General features: G+C 45.8%; 1 protein-coding gene across 7 annotated transcripts in view; it reads right to left on the bottom strand.

The window, feature by feature from the left end:
• The window catches only part of enok (histone acetyltransferase enoki mushroom), a 43,512-nt gene that overhangs the window by 14,604 nt on the left and 14,299 nt on the right, over window positions 1-14,609 (bottom strand). For 6 of the 7 annotated variants that reach the window (XM_089593516.1, XM_023389988.2, XM_089593519.1 and 3 more), the window contains 2 exons: window positions 13,307-13,895; window positions 12,898-13,218 (listed from right to left, as the gene is read on the bottom strand). In XM_089593516.1, the coding sequence (XP_089449642.1) occupies window positions 12,898-13,218; window positions 13,307-13,522 (537 nt within the window). In that variant the 5' untranslated portion in view covers window positions 13,523-13,895. The remainder of the gene's footprint in view (window positions 1-12,897; window positions 13,219-13,306; window positions 13,896-14,609) is intronic. The other variant, XM_089593517.1, reaches the window with a different exon arrangement.

The following is a 14,609-nucleotide window of genomic DNA, read 5'->3' as shown; positions in this document are numbered from 1 at the left end:
CGTTTGTTTTTGAAAAGGGTCGACGACTATACAGTGGTCGGTGGACGTGATGTGTACCCGCAAGTCTAGGCCAATTATATTATTTCAATTAGTGCGTTGTTGGCGGCTTGCTCCGCGCAGTGACCATATGTAAGCAAGAACTTTTGCACGTATATATTAAGTATATATGGGAAGGGACGCCCAAGAGAAAGGAGAGGACTGTTAGCACTTTAATCCGAGAAAATTGAAGGTTGCGAGACTGCGGATTATCACGGGTGGAGGTATAGAGGAGTTTGTATTTGTAGATACGCGCCGAACGAGAGACAGTTTCTTGTTCCAAGCGTGTAATGGCTTGTTTTTTGTCACCATATTTATCTCTTCTGAATTGAAATTTATAGCTGCGCCGGCTGATTTGTTTGCACGTTTGTTATCATGTTATTGATTTTCAAGTGACAGAATCAACCATGGAGGGATACGCAGCGGTGAGTTTCTCATGAATTGCTTTTTTTTTTTTCAATCATTGGATGGAAAAACGACAGTTACTTTGTGAACGGACAATGAAACAATACAAAAGTGTTCAAACACGAGAAAGGAGAATGTAAGTATAGTAGCGGTGAATCATCATCGTTCGGAAAAGTTTGTGTGGGAGTACAATGACCTCGAGTAAATTTTCCAATGTTATTGAGCACCAAACGATTTTGTAGATAACGTTGTTTTAACGTTGTCGTTTGTTTTGTTGTGGGTATACGCTTATCTCTAAAAATGTCACACAGACGCTCCAAGCGACGAGAGCCATTAAAAACCACTTGAAAAATCGTTTGGCAGCGATTACTCTACTGGTTGTACGGATGACAAAACAGTACAACAATTTTTTCTTTCCACGTGTTTATAATTGCTCGATGTATAGCAAACGTTATAGTTGTATCGATCAAACATTATGCACACATCTCCGGCATCGTCGGTGTATATAATATATTGTATTATACATTGCAGTGCCTCACGTGCGACAGGTCTAATGCGAGCAAAAAACGCACGAGCCGCACGTGTACCGAAAGCAAAAACAACGTGCGCCGTTAATTTCCATCGCAACCGACCAGACAAAAAACCAAGCGCAAAAAAAAAAAGAGAGGAGGGGAGCGCTTTCAATGAGGAAACGAAATAAAATAGAAATTCAATCGCAATAAATTGATATAAAACCAATCAGTCTGCCTGAGCGCGCCGGGCCGACTTTCACCCGATAAATCAACCACAGCTGGCCGATCCATTCGATTTCTAATCGTGCGCTCGTATAATCACAGCATCCAACGACAATATACCGATAAGACACAAGGTACTCGTGGTCACGGCATAAATTATACATGTACACGGATAACAGAATTTCCCTTCCAAAATGTCATACATTATTACGTGTACACGGGCAATGGAGGGACGATCGGCGTACCAAACGATCTATCTGAACGCGCGGAGGACCGAAAAGCCGCGTCACAAGTACACCCTCGACCCGACGTCCCACTCGACGAGGAACAATACCAAATGGAGAGCAACGTGTATACATATAATACCTCCACCTGTGCTAATTGCTCTTATCCGCGCCCGCAATAATCATCCCAAGCCCTTACTCTGCGCCCCTCTGAATATATACGTGCAGTGTGTACGCGTGTTTGGAGCTTAGTTACATGTATATACATATACGTATGAGGGCAAAATCGAGTCAAGAGCTTTGGGGGGGTTGCTGCACGGCGATGGGAGGGTTGTACAAGAGGCGGAGAGTGCGTGTAACTGTATACTTATACGAGAGGATCGCGAAAGAGCGGGACAACAATAGTACACGGGGCGCGGAAGCGGTATATGGGAAGTAACAAAACAGTCGGTAAAATAGATTGGATGACCGGTACGCGGCGAGTGTGTACCTTATATACATGTGGTACGGAAATACCGCATATAATGATCCCCGAGTAAGTAAGAGTGTGATATACAATCACCGAAACGCCCGTTTAATCGTACACATATATATATAGGTGGTTATCCATCGCTTGGATGTATACCTACAAATCGCATTTGATTATTGATCCCCACAGAGACAGGGGTATGTAATGTATGTATGTACGTCATATGTATATACCTTTTTGCCGGCGCCCGGTTTGGCTGCTCCTCTTACTACAACCACTACCAAGCTCTTGAGCTTCCTATTGGATCTGAGAATCATGTCCCATACGCATGGTGATTCGTCCCGTTGGGTTTCACCAAACGGCAACGCCGGTGCCCGTTTTCAACAATTATCACAATTGTTAATATTACTATTATTATTCCTTTTCATCAATTCACAAGTTCACCTCCTCCTTCTCTTCTCGATCGGTCTCTCTCTCTCTCTCTCTCTCTCTCTAATGTTTCACTATGCTCATTACACTCCAATTGTATCGCACTACCCGGCGCGGGCACACTCATCAGTCCACATATGTACCAATTTTACGTTAGTTATGTCGCGGTAAAAGTTAATTTAATTTGTACTTGGCAACCCTGAACGCATAGGTATCACTTTCACGCGGGCGCGCGATATCGATTAACCGATAAAACGCCCGTGCAAGGGTGTACACAACACTGATTATCACCTCGCGCGTGTACACACATGTATTCTTATCACACGCGCCAGAGATAACAGCGCGCGACGACACAGTCGTGTCAGCCAACGTAGCCTCGCGACAATGTCCGCGTACGATATTACTGTGCACTGTTTTTTTACTCTTAAAATCCCACGTGGGTAGACGCACGCACTTGGATTTGTCCTGGTTATTACCCTTTTGGGCCGCGCCGTCACTTGATAACGGCTAATTTTAACGCTCGCGAATCGAAACAAACACGTTAGATGACAATGATCGATGGAAACGAAGGAAAAAAGTTTGAAAAAAAAAAAAAAAAAAATTCAAAAGCCGAGGCGATAAGAGCTCGGCGCGTGTTCAACGAGAATCGGCAAAGAGAGACACGTCGTCCCGCGTCGACGACGCGCGCTGTTATGAGAGCGGCCGGGTGTATAATCTCGTGCGCGGGGGGAGCCTCGCTGGTGCGCGCGGCAAGTCAAATGTATATATATGTATGTATACATTGTGTGTGGCAGAAAAGCAAAGCGGCAATGGAAGTTGTCGGCACCTCTCCGGCTGCATTATCCGAGCATCATACCGTGCCACACCATGTATATATACATATAGGTACACAGGGAGAGCCAAAAGAGCCCATCTGGCTGCAGGGGTAGGGAGTCCGGGGAGTGATCGCGCGCGCAGACCTCGCGTGGAGACGAAAAGTGCGCGCGCGCGCGCGCGGGCCTCGAACGAACGGCAAACGGCATTTCATGAATGAAGGAGAGATGCTGCGTATAAATCTTGTACAGGGAGAGGGCGCAGGCGCGACACAAACGTTGGCTTACAATGTGTAACACACAATAATACCCACCGATCGGCCACTTTTATATACCTTATACTTACCATACTTTTACTTCTTCGTCTTCTCGCCATCAGCTTTTTCTTCCATTACCGGGATACATGTACGTACATATATACATACACCAATCGTCTTTTTTCGTGCGCGCGTGTGTGTGTGCCCCTGCCATTTCCACCCTTTGGGTTTTTTCTTTATCCCCGGGTCCAGACGCTTCTCCCTCCTTTTTCTCTTCCTTTTTCATCCTCCTCCTCCTCCTCTTCTTCTTCTTCTTTTCGTCTCCTGATGTCCCCTTTTTTGCCTTCATTCCCTCGCCTCTCCCTACATATATACTTACTCCCTTTTTTGTCGCAGCTCTTGCATGCCCCCGTGCAGTAGCTTTCGTTCCGAACTATACATACATACGAGGGGCAGAAAGAGAGAGAGTGGTGGTGTACGTCGTCGTCGTCGCGATTCGCCCGGAATTTCACGGAGGTGTGCAGAGAGAGCCGTCGGTTGGCTGGTTGCTCGCCCTGCGAGGAAGAACCCCTCTGCTCTGCTGTGCGATATCTTCCTTTTTTTTCTTTCTTTCTTTCTTTTTTTTTCTTTTCTTTTTTTTCTTTTTTTTTTTTTTTTTTTTTTTTGCCGGTACACATACACCCAACTACCTTCCTTCCTCTTTGCCCGGCTCTTCTTCTTCGACAGAGATGAATTTACGCTCGTTTTCGTGCCGCAGCAGCAGGGAGGAGACAAAAAACGAGATTCCCCGTATCTGTACGAATGAGGGTAACCTGGGTGTATTTATGACTCTGGCCTTTTTTCTCTCTCTCTCTCTCTCTCTTTCTTTCTCCACCCCCTTGAAGGAGTTAACACCTCTTTTTATTTCCTTTCGTTCCCTCCGCCGATCGGCAAATAGAGCTCCTCCTCGCGCAAAGAATATACGCGTATTTATCGCGGACCTCGTCGGGGAATCGAGATCGTCCAAACCGCGTGCTGTACAATATAAATATATGTACCTTATATGTGTACATATCGAGGAGGAAGAAAATAAAGAAAAAAAAAAGAAAAAACAGACAGACAGACCGGCAAAAATAAAAGAGTCACTGCCGGCACTCGTGATTCCCCGAACTGAATCGCCGATAAGATTATTCTCGAATTCCTGTGTGTGTACATATAAATATATACACCCGATGCTCGTATACTTCTACAGCATACACAATGACGTCCCCACGCGGAACGCGTATATCGTGTATTCTTCCCTAATGTTTTTTTTTCATCTTTCCTTCATTTTTTTTTCTTTTTTTTTTTTTTTTTTCCTTTCCCTCGAGTCCCCAAGTCATATATGAACGCGGTGTGCGCGCGAACTCACATTAGCTCCACGCTCTTATCAGCCGGGCACTCGGGCCGATCCCAGCACGTATACGGTACGTATACGTAAGGGATATAATGCTGTGTATGCAAAGCTGCTTTTTCTCCCCTTTTCTTGCGATTTCTCATCCTCCTCCGCCTCCTCCTCTTCTGTGTATACCTTCGGGCTCCAAGGATTATCGCGATGTCCATTACGTAATTGTGATCCGCCCGTGATTTCTATGATTTACGAGATACCGATTTTTAAAAGTTTTTGCGATTCAAGAACTCGAAATTTTGCCATCGGAAGAAGGATTTTTTAATCCAACGCAAAACAATGTAACTTGCAACTCGGTGTACGTACATATACACTGATTAAAATCGGTTATTCAATTCTTCAAACGCGATATCCACCGACACGGATCAACGACAAATCAAGGGAGCCCGCCAATAATACATATTCCTTTACCGATCCATCACCAGACCCCGGCCCGAGGGAAGGAAAAAAAAAAAAAAAAAAAGAAAAAAAAAAGTCGAATCGTCTTCCGAGATGCGCATCGGATAATCACGAGATCCTTTCATCGAGAGAGAAACCTGTAGCATCAACGGCGGCAATGACCGTCGCGCGAGCCTAGAGATCGCGGGGTTTTGCCGGCGCACCGCATTCGAATCCACCGCCCGATGCAACAGGTCGCCGGTTCTCCCCCTCCTCCCCCAAGCCGTGTTCTCGGTAGCCGCGAGACAACAGTCGAACATCCGCGCACCTATTACCTGCCGCCACCATCGGGAATAGGATAGGAGGGGAAGAAGAGAAGACGTCTCTTGGCCATCATCTCGTCTCGTCAGTCCCCCCCCCCTTTCATCAAGAGACGGATCCTCCGAAAGCCGCGGGAAGCGAAAAATCGCGATGAAAGCACAACAACAACAACAACAACAACGGCAGAGAGTCGAGGGAAATCAAAGTCGGTGCGGTCTCTTTGACCCGATTATATTATTGTACAGAGGGGGAATTGTTTCAAGAAATAATACCTACAGTCAAAACGAGACGATCACCTGCGTAAGCTCATTACCTCCCATCGCCTCCGTATGTACAAAAGAATTTAAGTATTAGGTACATTGTACATACACTCTGAAATTGAAATTCGAGGGAGACAAAGTTCAACCGTGTACACTGCCGATTTCCCCCCCCCCCCTTCCATCTCGTCAGCCATGGATCTTATCAACGCGACAGCTGCAACATGCACGCAAATATTAAATCCTCCTAAATGTGTGTATAAATCCCGCGAGCGCCAGAGTCCCCCGTACGGATGAAAAGCGTCCCAAATGAATATTTAAACCGGACGCTGCTCTCCTCCAAACAACGCTCGTTTATCGAATATTCAGGACGGTATGAATGATTCAATCGTCCCATAATCGTGTTTTCCAACAACCAGCAGAGAGGGGCTGCTCCTTACGTATAACTAAGCTGGTACAGGTTATAATACTTGTGCCTGTATACACCCCGAAAGCTCCGGCTTTGCTTCGTTCATTCCCGTCAACTGTGTCTACACACACGTATACGCTATCCTCTTGTGCCCGAATCTCCGCCTCTCTCTATCGGCAAAAAACACACTTACGGACAGACGGACGCATACCTAGGTGGCGGCTAAATATTGATTTTGGGCCGCGGCGCCCTTTTTTTTTTTTTTTTTTTTTTTTTGCTTCTTCTTCATTTTTTTTCCTTCCCAATGCCGGGAGAGAGCCCCGGAAAGTGATGTGCGCGCGCCACTCCGATCGTCTCTTCTTTACAGTATGCAGGAGAGCGCGGGGAGGAGATTTATAGGTTTGAGGGGTAACCAGCGCGTGCACGGCTCTTGATTTCAAAGACCGATCCCCCCCCCCCCCAATGGACGGAATGTTGTCTCTAATTGCCGTAGTCCTTTGCGCATCGAGTCAGGTACACTATATTATATATATATACTAATCGATCGGATATATAATATATAAGGTATAGACACCCCCCCATCCCTCCGAGTGTGCGTGTTTTGCATATAATTTGATGCGGCTAGCTCGTGAGTACCTAATTAATGATCGAGCTGGATTTATTGCTGGTTGGGAAGAGAAAAAAAAAAAAAAAGTATACGGTAGAAAAGCACCTGTACTAATTAATCCTGCATGGTTTGCTATCGATTCCTTTTATCATCATTATCATTAATTATGATATAACATAAATTAATATTGACGAGTCAAATATATTTATGTAATGCAAGGCAATAAGCATAAAGGCCTAATATATAATACCTGTACGTGTGAGTGTATGCTTGAACGCCCTTTACGCAACATTGGCGGAGTAATGGCATCTGCTTACTTTATTCTTCTTTCCCCCCCTTCGACCAACGAACAACCTAATAAGCGTACACTCGCGACACTGTCGAACATGTATAGAAGCAGACACACGTGGATCGAGGGTGGGGGGGGGAGGAGGAAGAACCTCCATTATGAAGGGGGAAAACGCGAAGTACATGTATACACAGATGGGCGTAAGTATGCGTCGAGTAATTAATTGGCCGGTGCCAACAACGGGCCAAAGCACCATATATATATATATTATATACACGCACTTGCGTAATGGGCGGCGACTCGATTCGCGCGGTTTCGTGTGTACACGAGGCACCTACTTGCCCGTGTAAGTGGGGGTGGAGGTATTATATGGATGCTGCTTTTACGGGAGCTCGTTCCTGCTCTGTCTCCTCCCCCCAACCCCTAATTAAATCGCGGAACGGGCCAGACTCGGGCTGCGGGTGTATAAAACAGGCCGTGTGATGTGGCGGTCGTGGCGGTGGTTGAATTAAATTAAGCGGCGTAAATGGAGAGTGGCCGAGCACGGGCGCAAGTGATGCCTGGACGGTAAAGAATACGGAGGGGTGGAAACGAGACGGGATGGATACGTTGAGGTTTAATGAGGATCTCCCCCTCTTTTTTTCCCTCGAGATTCACCTACCCTATAATTATATACTTTCGATTGATTGAACACCGTTATTGATTGCCTTATTGTTTTAAAACTATACACGTTCAATGAAAATCCATCCGTATACATCCATAATATTATACGTATAGGAAATAACATAAATTTCAAACGAAAAAGGTTAAGGGCAATTAGATCATATATGGTGTCTTTGTTATATATTAAGCACATAAAATATATACCTGTATCCATATATAGTTACAATGCGTGGACGAAAAAGCAGAGAGGCCGAATAAACTGCTCGAAATGGAGCCATTAAGCGCATATAGGTACGTATATGTACGTGTCGGGGGTCACATAGGTATTGAAAGCGGCGAATTTTCAGGATAGCAACAACAAACGCTCGCTACGTGTATATATTATACGGAGTCCCCACTGTGGGCGGGCGATTCGTACGTTCTCGCAGGAGGGTGGGAATTCAATTGAATGAGCGAGAATCGGCGCGAGTCAAGTGCAAGTGTGTATTATACATACACGTCAGAGTCTCGGCCCACCCGCCATAGGTGTATATATATATGGGGGGGGGGGTCGTAGGTACATTACGATGAGCATCAGCTCTCGAAATGAGCGAAATGGATGGAGAGAGAGAGAGAGAAAAAAAAGAAAAAAAGACGCACACGTACATACACCCACGACGCGCACAAACAGGCAGGCACACGGACGTTTGTACTGCAGGGAGAAGAAGAAAAGTTACATCAGCGATGGCAAGCTTACCGTTACAATAGCTCCATGTGTATATATGTGTACGTGTAGATGAGGGAGGGTCGCGTCGGCGCGTATCCACCATACACATTAATACACACATAGGCATCATAGTGAGAGGAGAGAGAGAAAATCCTACAGATACCGAGAGAGAAACGAAGGAGGAGGAGGGAGGGAGGGGATGGGGTGGTGGAGGGTGCAACGTGAAAGGAGGAGGAGGGTGGACGACGGGGATCAATAAGCGGTACCGCTACTCGCTGATGTAGCCGGAAAGCTTTTTGCGGGTGTGCGTGCTAGTGCGTGTTACCTCACACACGGTATATAGCCCAGAGGGATGACTACATATACCTGCGTGGCCCAACGCACAGCGTATGCTAAGGGAGCCAGACGACGTGGGCGATTGTGTTGGACCTTTTCATACATATATATATATACCTACACGTATACGCGTGGCCCACGAAACGGCTACACTATACCTATACACATGGAGTATTAGTCGCCACTGTTGGGCGCTGGCATTCTTTTTTTTTTTTTTTTTTTTTTTTACTCCCTCCCTGTGGGGGGTGGCTTTTTAGCTTTCGGCCATGACGCCCCGGCGGCGTCGGCGCTCTCGAGGGTCCGTTGTTGAAAAAACAAACAAAACAAAAAAAAAAAAAAAAAAAAATTTAACGAGGCTTTTCACGCGTAATGCGCGCGATTACGCACTACATCGTGTATACATAAGCCGCTGTTGCTTCGTTTGTCGGGACGGACGGACGACTTGACGGTAGGGTAGGTATAAGGTACCGGGATTCGGGTTGTTAGGACTAATAGCTGATGGGCGCTACGTTATAAATCCTGGATAAATATTCGGACGAGGGCTCGAGTCGAAAGATGTACTTTATATATGTATATATGTTTATACACAAGCCACCCTCGGAGAATATAATCCGGCGAGGGTTGTTGTTCGCGCCTGAACTCGATCGGATATATATGTGCTGCCCATTTCGAATTTCAATTGGGATTTTAATCGGTGTATGGATGATAATCCCATCACGCCGAAACAATCGAGGAGTACGAACGGAGTCTTTGCCGTTTTCTGGAATCAAATTGTCAAAACAACACCTATGGAGCATCGTCGCCGACCAAGACCAAATCCACGTGTGTGTGTGTTATTATATCAACCAACATGCAAATAATATTCATGACATTTGCTCGCTTTTGGCGAATAATTCATTTGATTGGCACGCTTACGAGCTGAAACAACTCATTGTTTTAATTTACAGTCTCTACTGAAAAATAACACGCATGGAAAGGTGTATGACTAGGATTTGCAAATTGGTTAAAAAAATAGAGAGAGAGGGAAAAAAGGAGGAAACTGTTTAAAACTGTCGAGTATACATACAGCAGGGCAAAAAGTAGTAGTAAAGTTTCAAATGAAGAGTCGAGCCACCGGAGCGAAATCAAAGGTATTCGTAACATCTCAATGACGCAGACTTTGGGTACACAAAGGGAAGCTCCCATCCGTCTCATCTCCTCCACCCACCATATTTTTTTTTTTTTTTTTTTTTATCCACGAGCTCGACAAATACGCCATTTACATAAAATCGACTTGAACAACCAACGCACGCGCTCACGTGTATACTCAACCACCTCCTTCCTCTCCCTCCACCTCGACGGCTCTCTTTCCACAAGGCGTCCTTCGCTAATCAGACTTTCCCGATCCCTTCGTGTCCCGTGCCTACTCACCCTCCACACACGCGTGTATATATACTCCCAGAGTCAGACACTCCGAGACAGCTGCACCGTCCCCTCTTTGTTTCCTGCACTATTGTTATAATATACCCACACTTGTGTACATTTTATATAAAAGCCTCAGGTAAGTATATATATAATATATATAATAAGCGCTGTGGTAGGTAGGTAGGCCCGTTGTGCGCAAGAAAACAGTATCCCCGTGTGTCGAGCCAATTTTCCCTTTGCTTGCGCTTTATTAAGCCTAAGTGGGGAAGAAGAGGAGCATCAGCAGCAGGAAGGGTGGGTAATATACACGCGAGGACAGACGTATTTATTGCAACAGTATAGGCATCACGGTACCTGTACATATATACATCGTGCATCAGCAGGAAAAGGCAAAGAAGACGCAAGGATGAGGGGGTGGTGGTACGGCTGTATACACGTATACACCCGATCAAGGCATGGCTTTTCAAGACGGCACATGTATATATATATATAATAATGGCGGCGACGACGTCGCTTGATCGATGACTCCATCCCGCGTGCAAGCCATTTTCTCTCCGGGGGCTGCAGAGCTGGCTTTTCGGTAATTTCACCGTGTACCAGTCGCCGAGGCGCGCGTAATCGAAGTGGAATGCCTTTTGCGCACAGTAGAGGGAAAACGGTTTTGTAATTTCATGGACTCTCCTATATATACACATATATATCCAGGTCCGTCCTTGTCTACGCGCGTGCATATATTATATGCATGCCACGTACACACTCGGGGTAAAATCAAAACGTTTCGGATGGACATTCATCCCCCCGGTAATTCTTCTCTGCGGGCACGCATTCTTTTTTCTTTTTTTCATCCAGCTAGATCTGCGCGTTTCCAGGGTTTTGGGTGAATTAAATGGACACATACCTACACAGGGTGGATTTGCAGAAACGACGATTCGCATCAGTTGTATGTACGAAACAGGGATGTGGGTGGGTGGGTGGCAGAGGTCGTTTGGAGGAATCGTTGTGTATTTTTCTTATTCTTCGTTTCATGCGAACTAACGTGCATTTTATTATTTATACACGCTCGAGGAGGAGACAAGCCGTTATCAATCATCTCTGCTGTGTACATATGTATAATATATTGTAAATTTCACTAAAGCGTAGGTGTGTAGGTATACACGGTGAAACAACCCGTGAGAGGGGAAACGGCCGGCGGCTCGTTAAAAGAAAAGAAGCTCGGGCCAAGGTTGCGGGAGTCGCTCTCCCAGAACGCGGGGTTTTGTACGATTTAACTGGGTGCAGTGTGGTTGCCGCGTTGTTTTGCCCTCGCGACCAGCAGATTTTAAAGGGGAAACTTTTAAAAAACGCTTTATACAAAAAAGTCACCTAAAATATTATTTTTATTTGTTGTTGTTTCGTTTTGTTTCTAAATCAACGTGCTTTCTTGAATCGCATGCAAGGATTGTCGCGTCAAGCCACAGAAAAAGTGAAAAAAAAAATTGTGTCACTCCCTGAGAGAGTCTCTATGCTATTTTCCAAACGAAAAGTGGCAGAAAAATCCATCTCCAGAGCGTGGAGAAATGTGTAGAAAATTAAACTATGTAATTTAAATCATCGCTTTTGAACAAACACGTCTAATCATCAGCTCACATGAAAACCAAACGCTCATCGCACGCGTGTGCACATATTACGTGCATGTGTATTTGAAGCGTTGCATAAATATTTGTTCCGTTTCGTTCGCATTTGTAGTATGTAAACGCGCACGCAAAGCGCTATTAATAGGTTTCGTTTTGTAAATCGTTGTAAGTATATGAAGGGACAAAATAAAATACGAAATCGAAACCACGACGTTTATTAATAGAGTGGAATATAAATAAAGAAACTAATGGACGCAAGTGAGTAAATGATGCATTGAATAATATACACAAACAACAAGTTTGCGCGTGTAACTACATAAGTATGGCATATTGTGAGCGCTTTCACGAAGCGACGGTGAACGAAACGCGCGCGCCGCCAGCGGTGCTATATATAAACTACTCGTGCGCGGAAAAGGGGTTAAGGCCGTTGGGAGAGAAAAAGAGAGCGTCTGAAAAAAGTAAAATGAGACAAAAAGAGAAAAAAAAAAGAGTGGGAGGAGGAGGGACAAGGCTCCGTAGGAAGGTGTATGGTTCCTTTGGCGAAATTTGTTTCGCATGTTGGCGCTGCTTTTCTTCCTCCGGGCTTGATTGGGGAGCGATAAAAACGAAGAGTTTCGTGGTACACATAGATGATCGATGAGAGATAGAAAAAAAAAAAGTCCCATTCTCGGTTGCTGTGAAATTAATGGGGGATTACCCGAGGCAATTGACCCGAGCACCCTCTCGAGTATACACACACGCGAAGGCGCCTCTCGAGAAAAGAGCGAGATGCCCCGTATCCTAAACCCATGTTTTGCTTTTTCTCTCGCTTTTTTTTGGGTGGTTGTTAAGAGCCAGCACAGTCCACACACATGTTCGTGCGCTCAGCTGCACGCGGCCTTGCGGGAATCGTCGCGCTCTCGAGTTCAAGGCCGCTTTTCGAATTGGGTCGCTGTGTAAGAGCTTGTATACAGATTGTTTATCCATGATTAGGGACAACAATGACTCGGCTACGCTATTAATTTTTTACAAATTGTACCTCCGAGTTCTCTGTTTGGTTTTAAAAAGACAAATACATGAAAAAAGTTTGAAGAATCAAGTTCAGACAAGGACAGGGGGAGGAGGAGGGGCAACCGTACTAACCTTGGCCGAGAGGTTGTCGTGCACGTTGTCGGTGTTGAACTTCTTGGCGAGGTGTATCGGCCGGTCGGGCTGCCTGAAGAGTCGGCCTTCCTGCAGCACGTGGCCCCGATCGACCGCCCTCTTGGACGACGACCTGAGGGACAACTTGAGATCGCCATCCTGCTCCTCCTCGACAGTGTGGCTCTGGCGCACGTATCTCTCGATGCTCTTGAGATTCGAGCCGTCGCGCTCGCCCAGCTCGCGCACCGCCTTGATTATCACCTTGGTCAGGTCACTGTTGCGGCCCACTTTAAGCGGCTTCGACTGCAGACCACCTGGGTCCTATCCACGGAACAACAACGAATTACTACCTTTTTGTTTTGAGAGACTATAAACAAAGAAGAAAAAAATACCGATGATGATAACCGACCTTGTAGGACGATTGGCCCTTATTGAAGAGTTTGAGCACGTCCCCACGCTTGACGGCCAGCTGTAGATTCTCGGCAATGACCTCTTCGTGAAAGTCATGCTGCAGCCGGATAGCGTGGGCGATGCGCTCGACGCTCGGCCGTTGCTTCTGACTGCGGATCTTGCGTATGGCGTCCAAGAACCAGGCGGTCCACGTTTCTGGGTCCGGCTCCTCCATATTGTTGGTGGTGTCGTTTGCGGCGCTGTTGTGCTCCTTTTAGGTACGTCTATACTTTAAACTTTGATCACGGCGTATGGGATTCGGTGTTTCGGGCCCAGAGAGGAGCTGCACCACCAAATCCAAGGCGGAGGCCCCCGCTAGACCGGGGGCCCGCATTCACATCGCTGTCGGGTTATGGTAGGGTCCCGCCTAGCCTTCCACGGCGCGCACGAGTTTATGCGACGCGGGCAGGTATCAGCCAGCTTGTGCTGTGATAATGGTACTTTGCTTTCTCCCCCTTTTTTTTTCTGTGCGCGTACCAAGTACGATGAGGTTCGATGGCCTTCAGGACAGATGCTCGCTTTCTTTGTCTATCTCAATTGTACGCCTGCTGTCAACAAAAATAAACGTTGTGCGAATTAGCCAACTGGAAGTGCCATTTTTTTGTTAAAGTAAAAAATACTAGACTACGGTATAATTTATCCTAGATTAATCACCAAGTGTATACATGTATATATACGCACACTTGAACGATTGGTTTTTATTCTGCAACAAATAAGTAACCAAGACGGATTCGCCGAGAGAAATTTCACGCGCGTGTGCACGTACGATTTCTCCTCTTTTGCGTTAATCAGACCTGTTACGCAATAGATCATAGCAATATTTATCTCTTTCTCGCCCTAGAAATAACATAATATGATACCGATCTCTCTGGAAGATCGGCACAGTAGCGCGCGCTTAAAAATCATTTCAAAACCATGAGGATCCATGAGAAATCGTGCTACTCGTTTACAGTAAAAATTTCAACCACGTATACGCACAAATGATTGTCGATGCCAAGGATGACTCATCGAGATTCCCACCGCACGCGGATGATACATATTAAAACACACATCATCGTATAGCTCGCTCGAGTTCCCCGCGTTGAGAGCTATCAATGGTTTTCTTTTTTGCTCGCAGTGGTCGTATCGAGAGCGTGTTACAACCTCGTTAAATCTATATATGTAAAAGACAAGGGCCGAGTTACCCCTCTTAACCCCATATTTTTTTTATACGTGTAATAGGTATACAGCACGGAGAACGTATAAATTACAAAGAGGCATGA

The sequence above is a fragment of the Copidosoma floridanum genome, unplaced genomic scaffold (assembly GCF_036245765.1).
Source record: "Copidosoma floridanum isolate Cflo_tuat_1 unplaced genomic scaffold, Cflo_Japanese_pri ptg000019l, whole genome shotgun sequence".
In the NCBI taxonomy this organism is placed as follows: Eukaryota; Metazoa; Arthropoda; class Insecta; order Hymenoptera; family Encyrtidae; genus Copidosoma; species Copidosoma floridanum.
This window is presented reverse-complemented; position numbering and strand designations above follow the sequence as displayed.